This window comes from Barbus barbus (genome assembly GCF_936440315.1).
Source record: "Barbus barbus genome assembly, chromosome: 13".
Lineage (NCBI taxonomy): Eukaryota > Metazoa > Chordata > Actinopteri > Cypriniformes > Cyprinidae > Barbus > Barbus barbus.
In genome coordinates, this window is record NC_136741.1 from 2,737,033 (window position 1) to 2,764,099 (window position 27,067).

The 27,067-nt window shown below is 39.1% G+C and overlaps 1 protein-coding gene across 1 annotated transcript in view; it reads left to right on the forward strand.

The window, feature by feature from the left end:
* LOC306878787 (receptor-type tyrosine-protein phosphatase F-like) overlaps nucleotides 1-27,067 on the forward strand; it is a 188,183-nt gene that overhangs the window by 137,082 nt on the left and 24,034 nt on the right. Inside the window, exons 14-21 of the mRNA XM_079431314.1 lie at nucleotides 6,590-6,707; nucleotides 8,131-8,712; nucleotides 11,243-11,340; nucleotides 11,427-11,683; nucleotides 14,540-14,621; nucleotides 16,295-16,510; nucleotides 24,788-24,945; nucleotides 26,064-26,176. Coding sequence (XP_079287440.1) covers nucleotides 6,590-6,707; nucleotides 8,131-8,712; nucleotides 11,243-11,340; nucleotides 11,427-11,683; nucleotides 14,540-14,621; nucleotides 16,295-16,510; nucleotides 24,788-24,945; nucleotides 26,064-26,176 — 1,624 coding nt within the window. The remainder of the gene's footprint in view (nucleotides 1-6,589; nucleotides 6,708-8,130; nucleotides 8,713-11,242; nucleotides 11,341-11,426; nucleotides 11,684-14,539; nucleotides 14,622-16,294; nucleotides 16,511-24,787; nucleotides 24,946-26,063; nucleotides 26,177-27,067) is intronic.

The following is a 27,067-nucleotide window of genomic DNA, read 5'->3' on the forward strand; positions in this document are numbered from 1 at the left end:
ACTCACTCGTTTTCATTCACTCCTTCAAGTGAACTGTATGAGTGGACTAATGTAGGGAATAGTGAATGAGGGTATAGGGGGCGATTTCGGATACAGCCCTAAACTTAGGCTATAAACGAACTGCAGCACCACGGTCGCTCGTCTTCAACGTCACCACCACCGCGCTCCCGACAACTGTCTCAAGCTTATTTTTAACGTTCAGTGAAAAGGATTTACACTGTATATGAATTTTAATCCACGCTACATTAACCTTTTCATATAAACTGGAATAAATACAAAACTAGAGCCAAACTAAAACTGAAATGAGACATTAGTAATAAATAGTATAGTGAATAAATGAAATAATCTTAACTAAAGGACATTTGAAACGACGTATTCCTGTACATTTTTAAATAAGGTGCATTAAAAGTCAATAAATCCTTGATTAATATGAATATTTTAATTAAAACTTATCCCCACGTACTACTCAATAAAATTCTAGTTCATTCAATCTATTAAATAACAGAAGAGTGAGCGAGTTTTTGGATATGTTAAGATTAAGTTTATTTTAGTGAACAAAGTACCACATTTCAGCTATAATTTTGTTAGGGTGGTTACACAAAATGTTATTTTATCCTTGCTTCTAGGAAATCCTCAATCTATATGCTTTGTTACAGCTTCATGTGGCCGTAAACATTTAATTTTAACGTGGCTTTAAGCACTATGCATCATTAAAGGTTCACCGGTAAATGTGGTGTTTACTTGGATTAATCGTAATATGAGTTTACCTTATGGTATTATAAAGTTGCATTTGCGAGAAAAAAAAGTCTCAAAAAAGAATTGTGACAAAATAGGTAACGATAAATGTAAAATGTTATAGGTTTAAATAGTATTTCATGCTGTAACTGTAGGGCAAATGTAATATGTTCCCTATGAGCTGCATTTGTGAGTATTATGTAGACCAACTGTCTAAATCAAATTTATGCTTTAAAAGTAGAGTAATCATAGCAGGTTTCATTCATTAGTCTGTCCGTTTAAACGTCTACGTTTAGCTTCAAATGCCGTTTTTGACAACAGTATTCTATAAAAAATGATTTGCATTCCGAATATGACATCCAAAGGCACAACAATACATTTTATCTCTTATTCTGTGGATTTTTCCCGTTTCACTCCACTTGTTACCGCCACCACAATGCCATGCAGCTGCGAGTGAAGTAACTGTGACGGCTACACGAAATTGGTCTATACAAGTATTACTACAATAACACTGATTTGCAACCCTGTTACTGATGCTGGTGTATTTTTTATATAAAATTTAATCTTTGTTGAAAAGAAAAAAGTTGCAAGCCTTAGTTTGTTCTCTGTTTCAAACATGGACAGTGCCTGAAACAATTTTAAGAAGCAACAAACTGTCATATGTATCTCAGCAGTTTCTCCTCTCACAGCAGGTAAATTACACACTGCATCTGTATCAAAGCGGCTCCTGTGCTGTTTCTGAGATACTCTTAGTTCAGACATTCCCACTAAAAGAGTACTGAAGAACCAAAGCACATCTTCTCTGTGTGATCAGACGTTTGTGAGGCTGAAACACATTACAGACACAGTGGAGACAGGAAAGACTGCATGAGCCTCTACAGTATAGACATACAGATGCACATGTGCTACAGATGAGCCTGATGGACAGCTACATGCAGTTCACAGACGAGCAGGTTCAAGCGTAGAAGTTCATCCACAGTTTAACACAGGTATGAAATCACAAACGCATTCATGCCGACACGCACGCACACTCACTTCTAGGGTTTATAGAGACTCAGACAGGACACAAATACAGGAGACATGAAGCACTCAGACGTTATTTGTCAGTCTCAGAGCTCCAAAGGTCCAGAGGTTGTATAATGAGGAAAAAATAGTCACTGCAGACTAATTTGCAAAGTTTATGGTGTGCAGTCTTTGAAATATGTCACCTAAAATCTACAGCTCTCATAGGTAATGAATAGTGGACATCATTCATTACCAGTCCAAAGTCTGTCTCTGTGAGACTATAAAATGCAGTGCAGAGCTGGAGACTCACGTTTGTGTTTGATGAGCAGTTTGTTTCATCGTTGAACCACTTCTTTTGTCTTGCTTTAGCTTTCTCATCTCTCGCTGTGTTTATATTCGCTGTTTTATGATTAAAGCGTTTCCGAAGGGTCTGAAGGTGCCATGTATTTTATTTGCTGTTAGTCAGCAAGGTTATGGAGCGGAATATAAATCCCTCCATCAGCGGTGAGATGGCAGCGCTTCATGTGCATCTGGGGGAAGACAAAGCGTTGACTGAATATGCAGCTGCCATATTAAGAGGAGAAATCACCCTGCTGCCCTCAGACGTGTGCAGGAAGTGAAGCTTTGACTGGCAGACGGCAGGTTCTTTGAGCTGTGTGTGTGTGTGTGTATGAGGGGAATAAGGGGGAAAATGTAATCCCTGTGCGAGGTGCTGAATAAGCAGAGATCCTCTAACCTCTGAAGGTGAAACTTAATCTCTTCTTACTGACAGAGGACTAAATCATCAGCTACAGCACGAGTATGTGTGTGTTTGTGTGTGTGTGTTACAATCTATACATCCATTTACCCTATTTACTACCCAATTTCACTCTTTCTGTTCATCACATGAACACACATAAAACCATTTACTGTACATGGTACAATGATGGCTTTGCAGGCTTTACTTTAATGCAAAAGAACAGCATTGATTAGACAAATGTCACTTTACTGTCACTTTTGATCATTTTAATACATCTTTGCTTAATAAAAGTATAGATTTCTTTCAAAAATTAATTGGGGGGGGGGGGGATTTAATAACTACTTGTTACTTTTATATGAGCAGAAGCACACTTTTCCCACTGCTCTGTCATTGACACAGTGGAATAACAATGAGCATTGATTTCAGATTTACCCACCTCTAAGCAATGGCTGCTCACTCTACATGTCCATCTGATGACACTTTGTTGTCTAAATAGGTGGTTCTTGACTAGAACAAGCTGCAGTATCTTCCAACCGCACAAAATGAAGTGTGTGTGTGTGCGTCAGCAGGACTCCATGGACTGCGTGAGTGGCTGCAGTGTGTTGTGGGATGTGGGCATACGGCAGGAATACGCCTCCATCTGTCTCATGAAATACTGCGTGTGTTGTGATTGTAGACGGGAGACTCACAGCTCTTTCATTCTCTCTCTCTGTCTGTTCAAGTGCTTTCAGCTATGGTTTTGTGAATTGGTGTTCTGCCATTGGGGAATGAATTAACATCTTTATGAAATTTCACACAAATGGATTTGTCACTAAAATCGTTTAGATTTATCTTCCCTCATCTCTCTGAAGATAAGTGCCTGCACCCTGAAGATGCAGTATTTATACTACACAACTCAAATGCATCGCTGCTGTCTGTTTAACTCTCTCTCTCAATCTCTTGTCCACCGGGAGCTTTGTTTTTCCATTGAATGAAGCTGTTGATTTTACCTTTAGATTAATAACTGGTGGGCCGTGACCCAAAAATGAGTCCCTGGTCTGTTTTGATAGGGTCACGGAGTGCAGGGGAAAATAATTCTGAATGCACATTATAAAATGCAACTAACCATATAATTGTGTTTGTGTAACAGTTGTACTGAATCCATACTGCCAATCTGTCTATTATTTCAGAGGATGTTTTTCGTTCTCTTTTTGAAGGTTGCATTGTTGCAACAGTAGATGGCAAAAAGTGAGTTAAATGAATCATTCATTTAACCAATTTGTTCAAAAACTTAGTAAGGATTGAACATGTTTATTTTTTAATAAACTACTGTATAAAAGCAATACAGCAGTTTTGCTATCGTTTTCATTTTTCACACCTTTGATTTGGTGCGCTTTCTTCTTTGATATTGCAATAGATTTATCAGCTTTCAAAAGGGAGAAGAAAACTTACCATATATTTTGTTGCAATTTTAACAGATTTTTGTTTTACCAAACCGATATTGATTCTTAAATCCCAAGATTGAAGTTGATATAAAAACTGCCTTATGTGTAATTTAAGTGTTCATAAAAACCCTTTTTTGTTTGTTTGTTTGTTTGAGTGCTGATTATTATATCTGAAAAATAAATTACAATAGAATTTTGGCTTTGTTCTCTAAGAATTTAAAATTCCTAAAGAAAAATTGACTTACCTAAAATATATTTCCAATTGAATCTATATTGATCAAATAGTAACACCCAGCCCTAGTGTGTTAATAGTTCTGCATAACGATTAGCATGGCTCAAAATGAGGTTTTAAGTATTTTTAATGAAGTTTTATTTCATTTTAGTTTGAGAAAGTGCCATGTAGCCGGTATGCTAAACAAATATACAACACAAAACAATAGCATTTTACATATTTGAATGTTTTGCCATTACCATTTATTACTACAAAGCTTTGTCAAAAAAGTAATTGCTTGATTTGTGTGTCTTTTGAACAGTTCATTAAAGATAATGTGCTCTAAAACATTGCACAGACTAAAACATTCTCATGACAATTCTCACTGGTGAAGTATTTAAACGTCATTCTTTCAGAAGGCTTGTGACTCTTGTGATGCTGGCAGCCTGCATCTCTCTTCCTGTGCCCTATATATTTATAGAGGCTGATGTTGAGCTGTCATGTGTAGCTCTGCACTGTTAAAGCTCTCTGTCTGTATACGGGTCTGTCTGTGTCTGCATGTGCAGCCAGAGCTGTCCCTCCATCTCTCTCTCTGTTGCCTTTTCTTCTTTATAAATGAGTCGTGACAGTGATATCACTCTAAACAGATAAAGAGGCGTCTCTCTCAACGGTGGTCGGCTCTGGTAAACTCTGTGTTGCCACAGGCAGCGTATCCATCATGCCTTAATGTGAAAAGTTGAAGTCTTCCCACTTTTCAGGACTCAATGACTACCCCCCAAACACATGCCAGAGATAAGACAGACTATTCAAAACTAGGAATAAAGCAAAAAGCAAATGCACTTTTTGAGAGAGGGACCGCTGCCACGCTTTTGCTTCTAACTAGCATTTAAAAGCGTTAGATGATTCATGTGTTCACATTTCCTCTGATCTCCTATGAGAGAGAGTCTGGAATTGTGGGCTAGCTATGAAATTATAATTTCTGTTTGCAACCTATTTTACTTCTACAAGATGATGCATTTCCACGAGAGAAAATGGATAGGATGTGATTTTATCCATCGGAAATGGATAATATCATGAAAAGTGGGAATTACCTGCCATTTCTTTGTAATTATTTGTGAAATTTATTTGCTATTTTTAAGTGAAAATTGTTTCAAACTAAATCCCACTACAATTTTTTTTCAGTGTATTAAAAATAGAATCAGTTTTGATTTCATAATGCGTTTAAGGTTGCATTAAGTTTAGAGTAAGAGCAAGAATGACTGTGTTGTGTCTGTTGGTTTGCTTTTTTCACCATGTTTACGATAAGTTATAGTTTATGAACAGCATGTGCACGAGAAATTTATTCAATCTTTGAGCATTTCTCAATTTCAAAGACATCTGTACAGTGCGTGAGCATGAACAGGTGTTGGTTTGGAGGATTTGTGTTCTACAAACATCTGAGCATGTTTGCTATTTTTCATTCCTTCATTTTCTAACATTTTTCACTTGTTCCAGATCTCCAGCCTTTTTGTGATGCTAAAGTTCCCCCTGAAAATGCAGACTGCAATATGTCACACGTCTATATTCAATAGGAGGAAACTTCAGAAGGGTTTTGGCAGATATTCGCGGCCTCCTGCCGTTCTTCCAGACACAAACAGCCTCCCCACACACTGAAACAAAACCCCCGCATCAGTTTTTCCTCATTCTTGCAGTATTTTGCTTGAGATGACTATCTTTGGATGCTCTGATGGTTTTTTCTGTGTTTGTTTTATCAAATGTACCAGCTCAAATCTCTCAGAGGAAACTAGATCTACAAGAGCAGCACTGGCGAACTGGCAGACCTGGTTGTGGAACGAATAAAACTAGAATTATGACCTTCGGAAAATGATGAAGTTCTCTGGGAATAAAAACAAATTCACATTAGGCACCAACCATATCACACATTCATCATGCTGTAAAAATTCCACAGATTTCTTCAGCCCTGCAGTGAATGAACTCAAAGAAAATACAGAAGAGCCTTTTATGCTTCAAAAATCCTGCATTGATTCTAAATTAAATCAGCTCTTGAAACTTAAATCAGTTCTTGAAACTTTGCATGCAGAACGAGTGTGGAGAACTTATCCTTGAATTATAAAGACACAAAACGAGCTGTTAAATTCTGAAAGCATCTTACTACTTATTGACCACAAGAAAACAGGATTATATAATCATTTACACCTCAGATGAAATAAAACTCAACATTGTCTGGCTCTAAAAGATTTGATGTGACTGATAGGAAAGTGAGAAGCACCTTGACCAGGTACAGACTGGAAATTGAGACAAAGCTTCATGTCCTGACTGAATGCTTAAAGTTTAATGAAAACCTTGAAATGAACTTCAACAATATTAAACAGACATGTCACAACTGTGACAGCGCACTGAACGATGAAAAAGGAGCAACGGCACGGCATGTCTCTGCCTGCCATTGTTTGACCTGTCTCTCTCTCTCTCTCTCAGGAGGCCATAATCAACGGCCTGGTGCCTGAAACCACATATTCAGTGACTGTGGCGGCGTACACCACTAAGGGAGATGGAGCACGCAGCAAAGCCAAAGTGGTGACCACAACAGGGGCCGGTGAGTTTGTGTGTTTAAGGGTTCAGTGAACGTTTAGAGTTTAGTGCATTTAGAGGTAAAAAGTTAAACTGTAGTTATGATGTAGCTTTATTTGTAGCTCTATACCAATTCTGTCATCTGAACAGTCTGGCTGAGTTATTTTAAATGAAATAGAATTAATTCTTTTTCTAGGATAGGAGAGAATGTATCTATTTAGTTCCTTACAAAATGAACTAGAGTGAACACAAAATTGGGAAAAAATTACTTTTTACTCTTAAGACTGTTTTGAGTGTGCACATCCTTTAAATATTGAACGATTTGGGAAAAAAAATAATGAATAAGTGAATTTAAAAAAAAACACTTTGCATTTGAGATTTCATAGGTCAACTCCCCACTGTCTAATAGAATAGAATAGAATATAAATGATTTTACCATGATCATTATTACGCCAAAATGTTAAAATAAGAAGTATAAAGCGGATAGTTCCGGTCCTTGATTCTGATTGGTTGAGCCGCATTCGAAGCCATTGTAAATTACACTACAAACCTACACCTTTGTTTACTTTGTGTGTTGCTTGGCAAACACTTTGTTCCAACCATAGGTTCCAACCACAACTGTTTCTGAGGAACTTCATTGTTTGGTGGAAGAATACTGTTTTTATTAATATCATTACACTTGTTTGCTCTGTTTTATTTTGTGAAACCGCTTTGAGTCGTGCCTAACAACGCCCCTTAGCTGTTATAAATTCACTGTAAACCACGGCTTCTCTGGGATTATTGCTTTAATATATTGCAATAAGACAATTTTTGAAAACAAATTATAATAAATATTTAATAAATTCTAAAAATATTACAGCTGTAAAGTTACAGGACTAATCTAATGTTATTTTCAAATGTTAAACCATCAAACCTTGGTGGTTTGCCTATTAATAAATACATGCACTGCTGGTTTCAGAGCCAAGTGCAGCACTTCATCATTCACATGCATTCAGCTCATGATATGCTGTTTCAGAGCAGCTTGATTCACAATAAATGAACAAAACCATTTTGAGATGCTGAAACAGCACATCATGAGCTGAATGCATGTAAATGAACACAGTGCTGCTTCACTATAAAACTGATGCAATGCAAGCATTTATCTAATTAAATCACAGCCATTTTGCAATATCAATTTATTTCATTGGTGAGCCCTACACCAAAATACCACAGTTACTGAAATCAAACTGTGTAAAGGGATGGTTCACCCAAAAATTAAAATTCATTCAAATTTGCTCCAAATGTGTATGAATTTCTTTCTTCTGCGGAAGATATTTTGAAGAATGTGTGTAACCAAACGTTTGCTGGTCCAGAAACTGTTTGGATGTTTTTGGATGAACTATTCATTTATTTCACTATTAGCCATGACTGCAAAATAACAAATATTCTCCCTTCTCTGTCACTGGTAGTTCCCGGCAAGCCCACCATGATCATTAGCACCACCATCGGGAACACAGCTCTGATCCAGTGGCAGCCCCCAAAAGAGATGGTGGGCGAACTGATGGGCTACAGACTGCGCTACAAGCGTGAAGAGGAGGAGACCTACACCACCCGTGACTTCAGACGCACCGACGACCACTTCACCGTCACCGGCCTGCACAAGGGCGCCACCTACATCTTCAAGCTCTGCGCCAAGAACCGCGCAGGAAACGGAGAGGAGTACAGCAAAGAGATCAGCACCCCGGAAGATGTGCCCAGCAGTTACCCACAAAACCTCAGAGTGGTGGGCCTGACGACCACCACCACCAAACTGGCCTGGGACCCCCCGCTTCTGCCCGAGAGGAACGGGAAGATCGTACGCTACGTGGTGGTGTACCGTGACATCAACAGCCATCAGAACCAGACCAACGGCACTGCCGAGACGCAGATGACCATCCAGGGTCTGCAGCCTGACACCACCTATGACATCAGGGTGAGGGCGTTCACGGCTAAAGGAGGGGGTCCGATCAGCCCCAGCATTCAGAGCAGAACCATGTCTACCTCCATGCCCGGTGAGTTTTTAAAGAGCTCTGAAGGACTTCTTTAGCATCTGTATTCATCCATCAATGCTGATGAAACCGCACTAAACTACTCTTGCACTGCAATTCAGAAGTGATGCTGGACCATTATTGAATCTATAACATCATAACGAAATGATTTTTTAGTTGAGCTGTGGGTTTGAATTGAATTGTGCCGTCTGAATCAAATTTGATGAGAGTGGAGAGAAAGAAAACACATCTTTTATTGCGACATCTTCACTTGGTACATGTATTGCACATAGTCTGAATTAGGCACAAATTAGTCTACTGAGCAGGTTTTTTTAATGAATCAGTCACAAATCAGCCAGTTGTAAAGAAGCCAAATTGGAATTCAAATCAAAACTGATCTCAGAGTCGTAATTACCAGAGAAAATCTTTATTGCTCAGAGGCAAAGCTCAGGAGATTTAATGGAGGGCTAATGTATGTTTTAAAACTTAACTTTGTCTCAAATATTAGTGCTTAAATTAATTTGGAGAAACAAAATGTGTGAAATATGAGGATACAGTGTTATTTTAGCATCATTGATATACTATCGTTTTTTATATGTTTTATTTGATTTGATTTTATATTTTCTGTTTTCATTTTAACTTCAGTTAAACCTGTAGTAATTTTGAAGTGTTTTTGTCATTTTATTGGTTTATTATATTAGGATCTCTTCTAAAGCTCTAGAAAGTTTTTTTCTATTTTAGTATCATTGATATAGTATTAAAATATATTTTATTTAGATTTATTTTCATATTTTCTGTTTTCATTTTAACTTTAGTTAAACTTTTAGTAATTTTGTAGTGTTTGGCCATTTAGTGCTTTTAATGCTTTTATTAAGTTTTAGTTTAGTTTTTAGTTTTATTTGTTTTCATAACTTCAGCTCAAACAGTTTTTCCAAGTTTATAAGTTTTACAAGTATTATATATATTATTTCAGTTAATGTTTATTTCAAGCAATGAAGAAGTTTTGAAAATTCTGAGAAGCAGGAGATTTTGATTAATTGTCAAACAAATAATTGCAATTAATGATTTAACTGTCTGTTTTGCGAATGTTACTTAAAGCATAAGCCTAATACATTATTAATATTTTACTTGGAAAAACCATCTCCATTTGATCTCTGTTTAATCGTATGGCTGCTTAGAAACCAAACATTAAGACATTAGGGATCTCATCTGTGGTTTATCTTTGCTAATGATTTGATCCAGTGAGATTTCACAGTGGGAGGAGCTTCCCAGTGCAGTGTGATTAAAAATACAGTAAAGCAGCTGAAAAATACCTGACACTGACGCGTGGTGCTGTGGATAGTTACAGCTGTTAGGACAACATCTTCAGTTATCTTGGACAAGATGTGATTCAGTGTGTTCAGCGGTCATGAAGTTACATCCAAAATTCAGTTTCTATCGAAAATGTGTTACATTATAGATGTAAAGTGTGCATTAAAATACACTCAGTAGAGCAGATGGTTGGAGAGGAAGCAGACGTACGGTTTGTGGACTGCAGTCACTTACAGCTTGTCTTGTGCTAGAAAGATGAAGTTAGTTCGCCCTTATGTCGTTCCCAAACTGATTTTCTGTCTGTCTTCCAAGGAACATATGGACTAACTTTGTGTTATGTTTGGAGCTCAACAGCATCCACTCCCTTTTATTTTCATTTCATATTCTGCTTAACAATTATTTCTGTGTTCCATAGGTTTGGAACTAGGCCTGTTGTGATTATTGATTAATCATCTGATCATAGTTGTTTGATCTAATTGCAATAATTTGAGATAAGCATTGAGATTTGCCATTCAAATAAGACATTAGGTAATCAAGGATTAACATACGTAATGGCCAAAAAATGCTCTGGTTTTACTATTATTTAACATTTACATCATGCCGAACATAATTGGTCCTTTCACACAGAGTTGATGCAAATATTTTATTAAATTTTTTATTCAGGCTTGCTTGGCTCCAGTTTGAACGTAGTGGGCCAATATTACAGATAAACATAAAGATAAATATTTCAACTTTTAGAATATTGTTTTCACAGCATTAAAGAAAAAAAAACATATGGGTCTATTTAATCATGTTTGCAGGTAAAATCGAAATTATGTATATGTGATACTGTATATGTTATACTGTAAGTGACATGAGCAACACACACAATGAAATCGATAATCGCAATCATTACTTTGACCATTAAGCATCAGCCCAAAATTCATTATTTGGAACAACAAGGGTGATGAAATATTGGATGAAAAGTCCCTTTAAATATGTTTGCGGAGATGACATCTCCATTATTTCTCTGCGTTCTGACTTCTCTAATTCCCTACAGCATAAACCACATGCAGAGAGCAGATAATTGGCTTTGAATTTTCATATGTGTTTTGAGATGAAGGTCTTGAGATGTTATCATATGCAGCATGTTAATCAGTGCAGTCTCGTTACACAGTGATGCAGTTCCTCTGTGTATCACTGAGCCGGTCTGGAAATACGTCTGTGACATGCAGTAACTCTTTCATTCGCACCACCTCTGCAGAGTTCACAAAAAACTTTGGTGTGAAAGCTGTGATGAAGACCTCTGTCCTGCTCACGTGGGAGGTGCCAGAAACATACAAGTCCCAAGTGCCTTTCAAGGTGAGATGCAGCAGTTGTGAAATAGAAATGCAGTGTAAAATGAATGTCATTGTGTGACAGTTAACCTGTGCGCCCCCTGCTGTCAGATCCTGTATAACCAGCAGAGCGTCGAGGTGCAGGGCGACCTGAAGAGGAAGCTGATCACGCGCCTGCAGCCGGACACGGATTACTCCTTTGTGCTGATGAGCCGAGGGAACAGCGCCGGCGGACTGCAGCAGCAGGTCTCCATCCGAACCGCCCCGGACCTGTTCACCACCAAACCGACCCTTCACAAACAAGATCCAGAGGAGGGCGGCAAACTCGCCATCACACTGCCCAAAGTGCACAACAGCGCCCTCGTCAGGTCAGTCTGAGAAACATAACGCCATAAAAACATAACTCCATAACCCATAATCTTCAGCAGTTGTTAATGAAACTGCTTTCAGCATTATAGCAACCATGAATCTGGATCTAGCAGCTCCTGAATTTTAGTGAAGCATGGCACTGTGTTCATTTACACATGAGCTGCTCATGATCCAGTGTCTTCAGTTTGGTTCACTGCTGAATAAAAATGCTGCTGCATAAGCTCATCTCTGCAAGTGCTATGAGTTTCGCTTAAGTGAATTTGAAATGCAATGCATCGACCATCTTCCCAAATTTTTAATTTATAACTTAATAATAATGTATAAATCAACAAAAGAGAAAAGAAACTTTAAGGTTTACACCAAAAAATAAGGTTTTCCTTTTCTTATTAGCTTATCAGATGTCTGAGTGAAGAGTAGCTGAGAGTGACATTGCTTGGCTGTGAATAAATAAGTAAATGTATGAGATGAAGAAAATGTCACAAAAGCACTTTGTTCCACTGAAATATATTACAATTCTGTACTCTGACCACTTCAAGTTTCACTACATAGTGTTTATTTTTCTCTATTGCTATTAACAACATGATACATTGCATTGTAGCTGTGCTGCTGATGATTGATATGTATTTTATCTGCAATTAAATCTGCTAAATAATGCAGCTGCAGACGTACATGTTGAGATGAGTGATTTCCCAGGTTTCTATTTGTGACCCTGGAGCACAAAAGCAGTCTTAAGTCGCTGGGGTATATTTGTAGCAATAGCCAAAAATACATTGTATGGGTCAAAATTATTGATTTTTCTTTTATGCCAAAAAATTTTAGGATATTAAGTAAAGATCAGGTTCCATGAAGATATTTTGTAAACTTCCTATCGTAAATATATCAAAACTTAATTTTTGATTAGTAATATGCATTGCTATGAACTTCATTTGGACAACTTTAAAGGTAATTTTCTCAAAATAGTTGCATCTCGGCCAAATATTGTCCTATCCTAACAAACCATACATCAATGGAAAGCTTAATTATTCAGCTTTCAGTTGATGTATAAATCTCAGTTTTCGAAAAATTGACCCTTATGACTGGATTTGTGGTCCAGGGTCACATTTCATCTTGTCACTGAGTTGCTTGTATTCACAGCAGTTTTCTTTTAGCTTCTTTTATTCATTTAGTGGACAGATTTGTTGTTGTTGCTGTTGTTTTTGCTTCATTTGACACACAAAACCCCCCACAAATGTTAGGCATGTTTATCGTTATAAAAATATCCAACTATTGTAGAATTGTCTCTTTATTTTCCCCCAGTGGAAATAAATAGGAAACCATGGTAACCAGCATTTGTTTTCCACCAGAAAACAATGTTTTCTGTATAAAATGCATTGCTAACTGTCTCAGTGGTTTGCATTGTGTGACTTAAAAACCCAAAGGATCAACAAGAACAGAGATAGTGTATATGCATTGCTTGTTGCCTACATTAAATGCTTTGACAATAAGCAAAGAAAAAACACAAAAGTAATGTTTTCTTTTGCATTTACTGACATTTGATGTCAAAGTAAAAGCAACCATAATCATTTCTGTTTAATGCGTCTTAAAACAGCTCAGAGATGATATTTGTCGGCTCAGAGTTCAGCCAGTGCACGTAGACAAGAATCCTGTTCTTCTTTGGGCAAATATTGGACCTTTGTGTTTTAGCGAGACTGAGGCTGAAGGTTAATACTCCAACACTTCCCATCCCAGCTCACACAGCTTTAGTTCACTGAAGCGAGCTGGACTTGGTGTAATGCGGTGCAGTCTGAGCCGACTGAACGCTGCCCGCAGGATCGGTTCTGACCAAAGACAGCTCAGAAATGCTTTAATTAGAAACTACCAGACGTATTTCCTCATCAAAGCCAGAGCGAGATTGTTAGCGGCAGTTACATCAGAGTTATAGACATCACACATATCAAACAATGCTCTTGCTCGGGCCTGACATGAGAGCATGGGAATTACTCAGCCGATAATTGGGTTTCAAGTGTTTGTTTCAGTCACTGAATGAGCCACAGGCTGCACGGCCGGCACAGATTCATTTAAAAATGCAATCAGTGGTGTAATGTCCAACCAGACCGTTTCATCACAAACAAACACGCTGAACCTGTGATAAAGCACAGCTAGAAACGTTGTGAACTTCAAAATCTGTCTTCATCAGAGATGAAGAGGATCATGCTTTTTATTATCACATTCTCTTGTTTGTGAAGCAGGTCTAACTTCATTTGAGTCATTTGAGTTGTGTAGTGATGACCTGAGTGTGACAGTACTGAATAAATCGTGAATAAACACAATCATTTAAATGTTTGCGGTCAGTAAGATTTTATTTTATTTAGCAGGAATGCATTCAGTTGATCAAAAGTGACAGTAAATACATTTATGTTACAGAATCTTTCTATCTCAGATAAATGCTGTTCTTTTGAACTTTCTATTCATCAAAAAATTAGGATTTCCACAAAAGTAGGAAGCAGCCCAACTGTTTTCAACATTGAACATCAGAACATCAGAAATGTTTGTTGAGCAGTAAATCAGCATATTAGAATGATTTCTGAAGGATCATATGACACTGAAGACTGGAGTAATGATGATGAAAATGCAGCTTTGATCACATGAATTACATTTTAAAATATATTCACAAAGAAAACAATTTTTTTAATTGTAATAATATTTCACAATATTACAAATTTTACTGTAATTTTGATCAAATAAATGCAGCTTTGGTGAGCAGAAGAGCCTTCTTTCAAAAACATAAAAAAATCTACCTGACTCCAAACTTTATATGCATAGTAATGCAAAATGTATCGTATTGTTAATGACGTGTTTCTTTGTTTTCCTCTCAGTTGGTTTTATATAGTGGTGGTGCCAGTAACTACATCCACTCTACGCCGTTGGGAAAACCCGGAGGATATGGATTTGGATGAGGTGAGTTTGTGACGATCACATACAATTAACATAAACAGATGTTTCACACTCTGTTGGCTTATTTATGTTATGACCATACATCAGTATGATGCAATTATTTTGTTGTTCCACTTGTTATTTTTCACGTCTCTCAGTTCTTCTGCATCTGTGCATCAGCTGTTGAGACACACAGGCACTTTGAGGACTCTTATAAAGCTTCTCTTGGCATTTTTGCGTTTTTTGTTATTACTACTGAGCTTTCGGGCTCCAGCACAATTCTGCTTTCTCATGAGTTTGCGTGCTCTCAACAAACTATCGTCTGCAAAATAAGGGAAACTTTTCAGATGCTGCCTACTGAATATCAAAATGCAGCAGCGCTGTAAAAATCACAATGGTGTCACCACCGTTTTGAAACAGCCCGTTTTCACGCAGCCGTTCTCCCCCGAGTTGCCCCTTATTTATGAGCATTGCCGAGTCAAATGAGAGGTGTATTATTGGATCGCGTGTTGTGCTGGTGTTTATCACTGCGCTGATATTATACTCGTTGCAGTCCTCCTTCTCTCTGCCACTAGACCCCATTTGTTCAGCAGCAATCCTGCGCCCTTGGATTTGATTCAGTCTCCACCAAATGTGCTTTACTAAAACTAAAGAAGCAGCGGTCTGTTGGTTATTATGGTAGTGGGGAGAACGAAAAAAAGAGAGAGAGTGAGGGATGGAGAAACGGGAAGTGGTCTATAAAGAGACAGATAAAGGTACTGGAGAAAGTGTGTGTGTGTGTGTGTGTGTGTGTGTGTGTGTGTCATTTTGAATTAATGATCCCTGTGACTGAAGCACCTGGGGCTGATATCTGACCTCTGGGTCACAGTCCAGCTGTTTCATGGACTGAAAGTGCCAATCAGCACAGACCTAGAGGACTGCTGGCCAGTATATACTGTAAATTGTTCAAAAGTTTGAGGGTGTGTGTCATTGTTTAATGTTTTTGAAAGAGGTTTCTTCTGCTCACCCAAACTGCATTTATTTGATCAAAAATAAAGTAAAAACAGCTAAACTGTGAAATATTATTACAATTAAAAACAACTGTTTCTATTGTTCTATATTTTAATATGTAATTTATTCCTTTGATCAAATCTGTATTTTCAGCATAATTTCTCCAGTCTTCAGTGTCACATGATCCTTCAGAAATCATTCTAATATTTGCTGCTCAAGAAACATTTCTTATTATTAATATAATGTTGAAAACAGCTCTGCTTCATAATTTTATGGAAACCGTGATACATTTTTTAAGGATTCTTTTATGAATAGAAATAACAGTGTTTTAAATAGAAATAGAACATTTTTAAATGTCTTTACTTATATTTATATAATTGCAATAATTTTGAAGTATTTAAAATTAATCTACAGTGTGGTCCTAATGTGTCTTTTTAATGTTTAATCTAGTTTAATAAGTTAGTTAGCAAGTTAGTATTTATTTTAGTATCAATCTTTCTTCTGTTCATTTGGTCAAAATCTCTTGATTAATCCAATTTGCCTAAAAATTTGACATCATTTAGCATCTTGCAAAACTTGTATAAGAAGGTTGTATAAACATTCATGTCAGCGGCTTTATGCACGAAGGATGCTTTTTTTCCCCGGTGTATCACTGTTTGTCATTTTACTGATGTGCTTCATGTGATGTGTTCTCTGTGATTTATCAGCTATTGGGGAGTAATGGAGACTCAGGTGTAAGAAAGAGGAGGAGGAGACAAACTCAGGACTTCCTGAGGCCTTACATCGCTGCCAAGATGGAGAATCTTCCAGAAACCTTTGTGTTGGGAGACGAGAAAACCTACAACGGCTTCAATAACAAACCTCTACCTGGACAGCAGCAGTATCGCACGTTTATATTGGCGGCACTGAAGGACCGGGACTCGGTGAGTCACACACACACACACACACACACACACACATTGGTTTCTGAGTTTAATGGGTTCATTCCATAGATAAAATGTTTTTATACTGTGCAAACTGTCCTATCTACCTAACCTTACATCTAAAATATCCCTCACAAAACTTCATTATAAGCTGGTTTCCTTATGGGGACCTAAAGAATGTCCCCACAAGGACAAAATGTACTGGTATTAATATACTTGTGGGATGTTTGGACCCCATAAAGTAGGGAATAACAGGTACACACACAGATGTACACATGTGAGACTATACATAAATGTAAATATAAATATAACTATATATAAACCTTACATTGTTTCAGTTAGTTGCCAAGGTAACATTTCTCATTTAGTTTAACGTTATGTACTAAAATAACTACATTTACAAAATAACTGTATGCTAAAACTGAAACTGAAATAAAAAATTATATATATATATATATATATCTTTTTTTTCAATTTTGCTTCTCAAGTAAATGTATCTTGATTTAAGAATGTTTAGATATTTGTACTGTCACCAATAATTTTTTGCATCTCTGTGATTTTAAAACACCGATCTGACCAGTTAATATTCAGTCTGATTTTTCTTTTCAAATCTTAAATTTAAATCTTAAAATAGAAAGAATGAAAGGAGAGGATCAGTAAAGAAAAAGAGGAGAGGATGAGTGTCTTGTGAAAGGACAGTCTGCGGTGGGCTGGTAAACAGACTAGAGAGTGTGAAATTGGATGAAAGAGGTCGACTGCAAAACTACCACAGCACTTAAAGAAAAACAGATTAGAGGAGGAGGAGATGAAAGAAAGAAGGAGAAAGAGACATCACATGAAGGACTGCGGCAGATCAGCAGAGAGTGTGACGGTGGAAGAGAGAGAGATGCTATCATTAATGCTGGAGAGACCTAAGTGTTACAGATAAAGAGATGGAGGAGAGGTGCAGGAGAAATCAAAACACACATGAATATGCATCAGTAAATAGTGGCTGGAGTCAGTCAGAGATGCATTACTCACGCTGTGGGATGTGCTTCCGTCTGAGGTAGTGCTGATTAAATTGATCACTGTGAAAGTTTCCCACTGACAGATTCCCACAGCGCTTTTAGACGCTCTCTCTCTGCTCAGAGATTCTCTCTCAATCCTGTTGCAGAGAGAGACAGAGGTGATGATCATAATAACCCGACAGATCTAGAGCCCTGTGACTGTTGCCAAAATGTGCAATCCAGTCATTAAAGCGCCACACAATGTTTTTTTAATAAATGAAGACAATTAATCAAATTCAAATCGTGATACAGACTAGTGTCTTTGATTATTTAACCACAGAAGACTGCTATTGAAATATTGAAATATCATGAAAGTCTGCATGTTGTGCCTGTCTCTGTGTAACCTAGCACCTGCAGGCTCACACAGAGACAGGGTCCTTTTGTCTACTGCACATACTGAAGCACACGTGAGGCTCTTGTATGACATGAACACATGAACTTCATCTCCAGAGCTGCACCGAGAGTCACTTCACCAGCATTTCACCATTTGATTTGAGAACACTTGTCAAACAGACAGAACCTTAAAGGTCTTCACAACAAACCACCAAAATAAAAGAAATATGTAAATATAAACATACTTAGCATAGCAGTAGCAGTATTAGTAGTAATAATCAAGAGATGTTTTCAGCATTGTTCATTTATACAGGAAACATTTAGAAAAATGCAAAGTTTTGGTGTTTGTTTTCTAAATAATTTCTCAAAGCTGAATAAAGTGTTAAAAGTTTTATGAAATCAATTGATGTCACGTTCCCTCTCAGGACACAAGGAGCGAGGAGACGTAGGAGTTCCAATAATCACATTTATTGGAGAGACACACACAATGAGACGAGGAGCTTGGGGAGAGATGAACATCAATGACGTTTAGACGATACTGACGATAGACCGGACACAGGGGCTAGGAAACACAGGGCTTATAAACACAGGGAAATAAGGAACAGGTGTGGACTAATCAAAACACAGGGCTAGGGACTAATTAAACTAATGAAGACAAACGAGGACAGGAACAGGAAGGCCAAATATGGGCACGGGAGGAGGGGAAACACAAGACAAGGACTGACATTACGCCCCCCTCCGGAAGGCGTGTCCTCACGCCTAACACCATCCAATGGGGAGGGGGGGGGTGGGCGCTCTGGAGGCCTCCAGGGCGGTGCCCGTTCCAGGGGCCATGGCGGGTCAGGGGACTCGGGAGGCCATGGCGGGTCAGGAGACTCGGGAGGCCATGGCGGATCTGGAGACTCGGGAGGCCAGGGCGGGTCAGGGGACTCGGGAGGCCAGGGCGGGTCAGGGGACTCGGGAGGCCAGGGCGGGTCAGGGGACTCGGGAGGCCAGGGCGGGTCAGGGGACTCGGGAGGCCAGGGCGGGTCAGGGGACTCGGGAGGCCAGGGCGGGTCAGGGGACTCGGGAGGCCACGGCCTATTTTTTTCGGGTCGTGTGGCCTTGGCCCTTGGCCCGGCCACACAGGCTGTGACCCTCTTACCCCCCCCCAAAATTTTCTTGGGGAAGCTCCCCCCTGGGAGCCACAGAGGAGCGGACTCTGTCGGGCGCTCTTGCAGCGCGGACTCTGTCGGGCGCTCTTGCAGCGCGGACTCTGTCGGGCGCTCTTGCAGCGCGGACTCTGTCGGGCGCTCTTGCAGCGCGGACTCTGTCGGGCGCTCTTGCAGCGCGGACTCTGTCGGGCGCTCTTGCAGCGCGGACTCTGTCGGGCGCTCTTGCAGCGCGGACTCTGTCGGGCGCTCTTGCAGCGCGGACTCTGTCGGGCGCTCTTGCAGCGCGGACTCTGTCGGGCGCTCTTGCAGCGCGGACTCTGTCGGGCGCTCTTGCAGCGCGGACTCTGTCGGGCGCTCTTGCAGCGCGGACTCTGTCGGGCGCTCTTGCAGCGCGGACTCTGTCGGGCGCTCTTGCAGCGCGGACTCTGTCGGGCGCTCTTGCAGCGCGGGGCTGGATGGAACCAGCAGAAACGCAGGAGGGCACGTGCGTGGAGCCGGCACGGGAGGGCACGTGCGAGGAGCCGGCACTGGAGGGCACGTGCGTGGAGCCGGCACTGGAGGGCGCTCGGGAAGCGCGGACACTTGGGGGCGCTCGGGAAGCGCGGGGCTGGACGGAACCAGCAGAAGCGCAGGAGGGCACGTGCGTGGAGCCGGCACGGGAGGGCACGTGCGAGGAGCCGGCACTGGAGGGCACGTGCGTGGAGCCGGCACTGGGGGGCGCTCGGGAAGCGCGGACACTTGGGGGCGCTCGGGAAGCGCGGGGCTGGACGGAACCAGCAGAAGCGCAGGAGGGCACGTGCGTGGAGCCGGCACGGGAGGGCACGTGCGAGGAGCCGGCACTGGAGGGCACGTGCGTGGAGCCGGCACTGGGGGGCGCTCGGGAAGCGCGGACACTTGGGGGCGCTCGGGAAGCGCGGGGCTGGACGGAACCAGCGGGAACTCAGGAGGGCTGGACGGAACCAGCGGGAACTCAGGAGGGCTGGACGGAACCAGCGGGAACTCAGGAGGGCTGGACGGAACCAGCGGGAACTCAGGAGGGCTGGACGGAACCAGCGGGAACTCAGGAGGGCTGGACGGAACCAGCGGGAACTCAGGAGGGCGCTCTTGAAGCGCGGGGTTGCGGGGGTGCTCTGGGCTGAGGACAGCAGCAGTGCTGGGAAGAGTTGGGTGGCCGGAACATTTGGCAGGGTATGTGGAGGGTCCTGGCGAGCGGTGAGCTGGTGAGGCCGGGTTGTTCTCGGGTTGGGTTGGACGAAGATCGGTTTGACATTCTTCGACTTCGAAATCAATGCCATGTACATTGAGGACATAATTTATCAGCCCGATAAGGGAAAAACTGGACGTGGGGATATCGCAGCTGATGACATCTTTGTCCAACCCAAACCGAAAACACACACCGAGCGAGGCGTCAATCCAGCTCACCTCATTGGAAACCTCAAGAAACTCCTCTACATACTCTACCAACTCCCGACCATCCTGCCGCAGACACCAAAGCCTGTCTTCAGCCATAGTGTTGTTGTAGGTCCGGTCTTCTGTCACGTTCCCTCTCAGGACACAAGGAGCGAGGAGACGTAGGAGTTCCAATAATCACATTTATTGGAGAGACACACACAATGAGACGAGGAGCTTGGGGAGAGACGAACATCAATGACGTTTAGACGATACTGACGATAGACCGGACACAGGGGCTAGGAAACACAGGGCTTATAAACACAGGGAAATAAGGAACAGGTGTGGACTAATCAAAACACAGGGCTAGGGACTAATTAAACTAATGAAGACAAACGAGGACAGGAACAGGAAGGCCAAATATGGGCACGGGAGGAGGGGAAACACAAGACAAGGACTGACAATTGATTACTTCAGATTTAATGATACATTTGTATTAGATCTTAAACCTAGAATAAAAATGTATACAGTATATATAAATATATATTAAAACAGAACTTGGGGGGGGGGGGGGGGTTCAGATAAAAATGGAATTTGGGGAAAAAATAAATTTTGTTCTCAGGTTAAAATGTTTTTAAAAGTTAAATTAATTATTAAATTGTTACATAAGGTTGATTAGATGTAATCTTTGCTGATTAAATGTTAAGTAAATCATTAAAAGGCAATCCAGAAAAATGAAAGCAGATAACATTTCATAGGACCCTCCAGTGAGCTGTCGTGCTTCCCATTGAGTCAATGACTTAGAGGTCAATCACAAAGAGTATGCTTCTTCTTTGAAAAACAAGACACAGGCAATGGAATTGGGAAAAACACAAGGTCTCGATACAGGTTTTTTAAAAGCTGAACTTATTTGAACTAGAGCACAATGTTTTTAGAACAGCGTGTCGAGGGAGAGATGCAATGGTCAAACACATCCGTTTAGTGTGTTTACATAGAATAACAATGGAAAAGTAACATAGTGGAATGGACAAACGCATTCTGTGTGAACCAGCCCTTAAAATACTTTTTAAAATATGCAGGGTTGCAAAGGTGTTGCCAGGAGGTTTTGTACTGTCTTGAGGCAAAAAAAAAAAAAATCAGTCTGGAAAGAGTTGGTGGACATGCATTTAAGATGATTTACAGCCTGAAAGTTGGTCCGTTTTGTTTTATGATGTGCCGTGCACATTAGCACACTCACCCTTCCCTCTGAGCAAACAACTTCATCAAGATTACAGCGCAATGAGTGCTCATCCAGTCATCATTTCTTACATAATTGCATGAAAGATGAACTTGGAGTCATTGGCTTTGTGAAAGAAGTGTTTTTTTCTCTGGATAAATGCTAAGGAATGAATGGAAAGCAGCCAATGCACACAAAAGCTCATTCAGAGTGGAAGCTAGATTTTATTTGACACAAACTAAACAGTACAATTTACCATACTGTTGTGTTCCTTGGTGTCAGTCATTCAGCCAATCATTCCCCAAAAACATTCCTGTGGACAAAAAAAATAGTAATAATAATAAAACATAGTGAAATTAGACATAAAACATGTTTAAACCGGGGGGGATGAGATGTTCCTCCTCCTACATTAAATCTCATGGAGAATCTCACACATGTATCTGGGAGTTTCAGAAGATGTCTCAATCTGCTCAAATTTGTCTGTAGCTTAGAAATACAGATCTCTGTATAAACTTAATTTGTAAACGGTCTTAGCTGCTCCACATTTCATTTTATAGCTCTACATTTATACTGTATGTCAACTATAGACTTATATGCATCTGATTTTATGTATTTAAAAAGTCTTCTGAGCGATGCAAGAGCAGCTACTGAAAAATAAAATATTCCCTTTGGTTTTTCCTCCCAGATGTGTCAAATTAAATATGGCATATGTTTTCCAATCTATGTTTATATTGAGATAAAACTTATCTCAGAATGAATTTTGAAGTGATAGTTGTTTAAAAAATTAAAATTCTTTCATTGTCTGTTACGCACCCTTATGCACTGCAAAAACATCACTTTTAGTACTCATATTGTCTTATTTTCTGAAAAAAAGTCCAAATTAAGTATGTTCATGCAAAAAACAAGAAACTTTTTTCATTAAGTTGATGTGATGTTTTTTTGTTTTTGTTTTTTTTACATTACAAAATACTTTAATCATTTTCTGTCTCAAGTAAATGTATCTTGATAAAAGAAAGTTTAGATATTTATACTGGAAAATGTTAAAAATATCAAGTAGGAATTGTGTGTTTTTCCAAACCTTGGATTTTTATTCCTCTGCAGACATATTTTGTGAAATGTCTATATATAAAGAATGAGGCGGTGATCATTTTGGGGTGAACTGTTGGTTTAAGTGCCAAGACTCCTCTGAGACTCTGTGTTTGTTCTGCGCTGCTGTGAATGAGTTCTGGGCAGCGATGGTTTCTGTGGGTCCTGGTGTCGCTTCCGGAGGGAATGCAGAAGGTGTAGCACTGATGGGATTTGGTTGATGATGCGTATCCTCCGCTTCTCAGCAGGATGGAAGAGGTTACCCCTCCCTCGGCTCTTTCTCTCACTCTCACTCTCCCTCTGTCTTCCTGTTTCCATCCCTCTTTCTCCTGCGCCCCGCTGTGCTGTCTAAAAGGTGTTACTAAGACGATTAGTTGCCAGCGTTTGTGGAAGGAGCCTGACTTCTGTGCTACTTTGAAGATGTGACGGTTTTCCTCCTGCTCTGCTCAAACACCCATCAATAGATTTCAGTTTGCATGTGATCACTGAATGTGATTAAACATCACATTGAGGCTGACAGTGACAGTGTTGACCCATATATTGACTGTCTCATGAAAAACACCTACAAAATTCAACCTTTAGCATTTTTTAGATGGCGTAGACAACACTAAAGACAACATCTATTGCAACATTTTTGCTGTCACATCCTCTAATATATCCTATAAAGCCTGTATGATGCATTACAATAATGTTTATAGTGTCATTTTAAGTATGACAGCGGCTATTTGCACTGTGTAGATAGTGATAGATGCTATTTACACTAAGTGCAAATAGCAATGGATTCTATTTACACTGTTAAAATAGCAAGATTTTCTGCTATTCATACTACTTATTGCAAATAGTGGCAATTGTCTGCACCTCAGTATTGTAGTACATTGAGTGTAAATTCTAATTTTAATTCAAATTATTAAATGGATACCACCTTATTGGGACAATAAAGCCCTCCCTAACCCTACCTGATACTTTATTTTCAACTTTTTGATTATTTCCTTCATTTTTATTGAAAATGAATGCCTTTCCGATGTGATATGAGATTTGAAAAGTAAGAAAAAAAGTTTGGCAAAAGGGGGGTTCGAACTCGGGTCGATCGCATCAAAAAACACACGCCTTACCGTCTCTGCCACTGAAACTAATGTTTGATGAGCGTCTTTTTTCAGTGTTGACTAACCTAATCACAAGTTGGTGGGCGAAGTTAGTTTAAATAGTGTCTGCCAACAAGATGGGCTATATGCAGTTAGTGTATAGACACTTTAAGTATTCACTTACAGTTTTATAGACATAATTATATAAACGTATCATTTATATCCATTTGCCCATATGTATGAATTGCTACAGTGTGTGTGTGTGTGTGTGTGTGTGTGTGTGTATTTAGTCATGGATGCATGCTTAAATAGATGAGTTGTAACCAGATGATAAAGAAAAAGCATTGTTTTAAGTCTTCTTATGACGAGAGTAAACTAAGCTGGAATCTAAACAAAGAGATTTAAAGAACTAAAGTTTAAGAGAGTTTTCATTTATTTATTACAAGGTTTCCGAAACAGGGGACGTGAGCTGATGAAAATCTAACAATTAATTAAATCATAAAATGTAAAATTAAAAAAAAGAAAAGAGTAAATATTTACTTATATATACTTATAAACACTTACTAAAAAAGATTTAAAAAAAGAGAGATTTCATTTACAGGGTTTCCCAAACTGGGATTCGTGAGTTTATGGAAACCTGATAATTAAATCAGAAAATGCTTGATTTATTTGCATGTCACGTGACCATTAACTGACTTCGGTGAACCATGAACATGCAAATGTATTTTTACATTATTGAAATATTAAATATATATATATATTTAATGTCAAAGGGATTTGACAAAACTTTGAATCCCTGATTTAATGTATTTTATTACTGCATACTTCCCTTACTTCTATTTGTATTATGTCATAGTTTTGATAACTTTGATGTGGAAATGTGCAAAGTAGACATGATAAAGAATATGTATGAATGTCTTTTGAGTAATTCTTGTCCTTTCTCCATCCTCTCTTCCTTTCTGTATCATAAGATGTTCACGGTGAGCCCTTACTCTGATCCCATGATGGTGAAGCTCCACAGTGGGATGTCCCGTCACGTTGAGGACCCAGAGATGCTGTGGGTGATGGGACCAGTGCTGGCCGTCGTCCTCATCATCATCATCGTCATCGCCATCCTGCTCTTCAAAAGGTACTATTACTTTACTGAAAAATACACTCATTCATCCAGCACTGAGATTGCATGTATTGCATTCTGCTTAAGTGAATATATTTGCTTCTTCGCCATGAGTTTACTGCACTTCCTCCTGTCAGGTATAAATAGCCAGTCTCTCTCAGAGACGTTGCTGACTCAATGTAAGAGCAGAAAATCAAAAATTCAAGAAAACTTATTTCACTATAACACTCAGCAATTTAACAGTTTCTTTTTTCTAAAAACACTCTTTTTTTCTGAACACTTTCACAGAACTTTAATGATCAAATAATGGTAATATATTGTTGAACTAGACTGCAGAAATGATATTTGATAACACACCTACTGTACCAAAAATCTGATCTCCCCAAATTACGTCCAAGTCTCAGATAAAATGTGCCCCTCGTCTCAATTATGACCAAATCCATTCGGCCTTATTGAAGAGTGCAGGAGAATCAAATGCCTAGAGTTCAAGTTAGATGTCTGTTGAGTGAAAAGAAAACTCATTTTGCAAATGTCAGCTCGAATCGGAGCTCATTAGTAGCAATGGCATTTCCACATTTCTGACAAATTCGCCCTACACACAGCGTCTGTGCAGTTTTCTTCCTGTGACATTTTCTCTTTTCTCTCCTCTGCTTCTCCATCTCTTTCTGCGGGATGCAGCAAACAGGAGAGGTGGGTATCGAGCCGCTCTCTTTGATCTGATAATAAACGCTTGTTTGTGTTTGGTGTTTAATGAGAGGCTCTCTAACACACGGGAAATACCAGTAACACTTTACAGTAAAGTCCTATTAGTTAATGCATTACAATTACTAACAATGAGCAATACATTTGTATTTATTAATCTAATGTTAGTTAATAAAATGCAATTATTCATTGTTCATGTTAACTCAGGTCATTAAATAATATTAACAGATACAACTATTAATAGAGTATTAGTCAATATTGAAAGTAACTAGGATTAATAAATGCTTTAGAACGTCAGTTCATGTTAACTAATTCTAATGTTTAACCAAATGAACCTTATTGTAAAGTGTTACAGAAATACATGTATACACATCCAGCTGATCTCTGTGTGTTTGTATGCTCATGTTTGATGTCATTTCCTGTCTGCACAGGAAGCGCTCCTCTCCCTCGGCTAAAGACGAGCACTCAGCTGGAGTTAAAGATCACTTATTGGCCCATTCCTCTGACCCCGTAGAAATGAGGAGGCTCAACTATCAAACGCAAGGTACGTCATGATGGATGCTTTCTATTGTTTGAACACCAAATGAATGAGTTACAAACAGCATCACATTTATAGCACACACAGAGCTGTGTTTGAAACCAGTGTGATTTTCCATGTGTGGCCTACTGAAGGACCATTCTTGAAAACTTGAGCGGCTCACTCGAAATTCACTATTTAAAAAAAAGTGTCAGTGTTTCTTGTATTACAGAATGGCAAATTGGTGGCCTCATATTTTACAGTTAATAAGTTATAACCATATATTAGCCATATTAAAATGAGCTTTGTACCGTATAATATACAGCAACCAGTAGATTTTTATAATAATATGGTTAAATATAATAATAATTTCTATGGAATAGAAATCCATGATGAATAAGAGTGGCCTGTCCATAAAATATGGCTAATACAGAGTTATTATAGTTAACTAAAACTAAAACCATAAAAAAATTGTTACTTGAAATAAAATATAAATAAACCTTTTATTTTAGCTAGTTGCCATTTCTCACTTGATGTACTAAAATAACTCAATCTAAATAGAAATAAAATTTATAAAAAAAAAATAGACATTTAAAAAAATTAATTAAACTAATAATAGCTAATAAAAATTACAAAAACATAACAAATTAACTAAAACTTTAACAAAAATAAAAAACAATAATAATACAATAATACAAATTCTGCTTATATTAGTATCTTAATGCTAGTAAAATAGTAGTAAATAGTAAAACACTGGATGGTCCACAGGGTTTACAGTGTAGAGCAGGGGTCGGCAAGTAAGATTAGCATCGGGCCAAAAAACATTTGTCCCAAGATGGCGGGCCAGAACATAGTCAAAGAATAATTTAAGAAATTAATTGATAAAAAAATACAACTACAATTGCCTGACAGACTGTT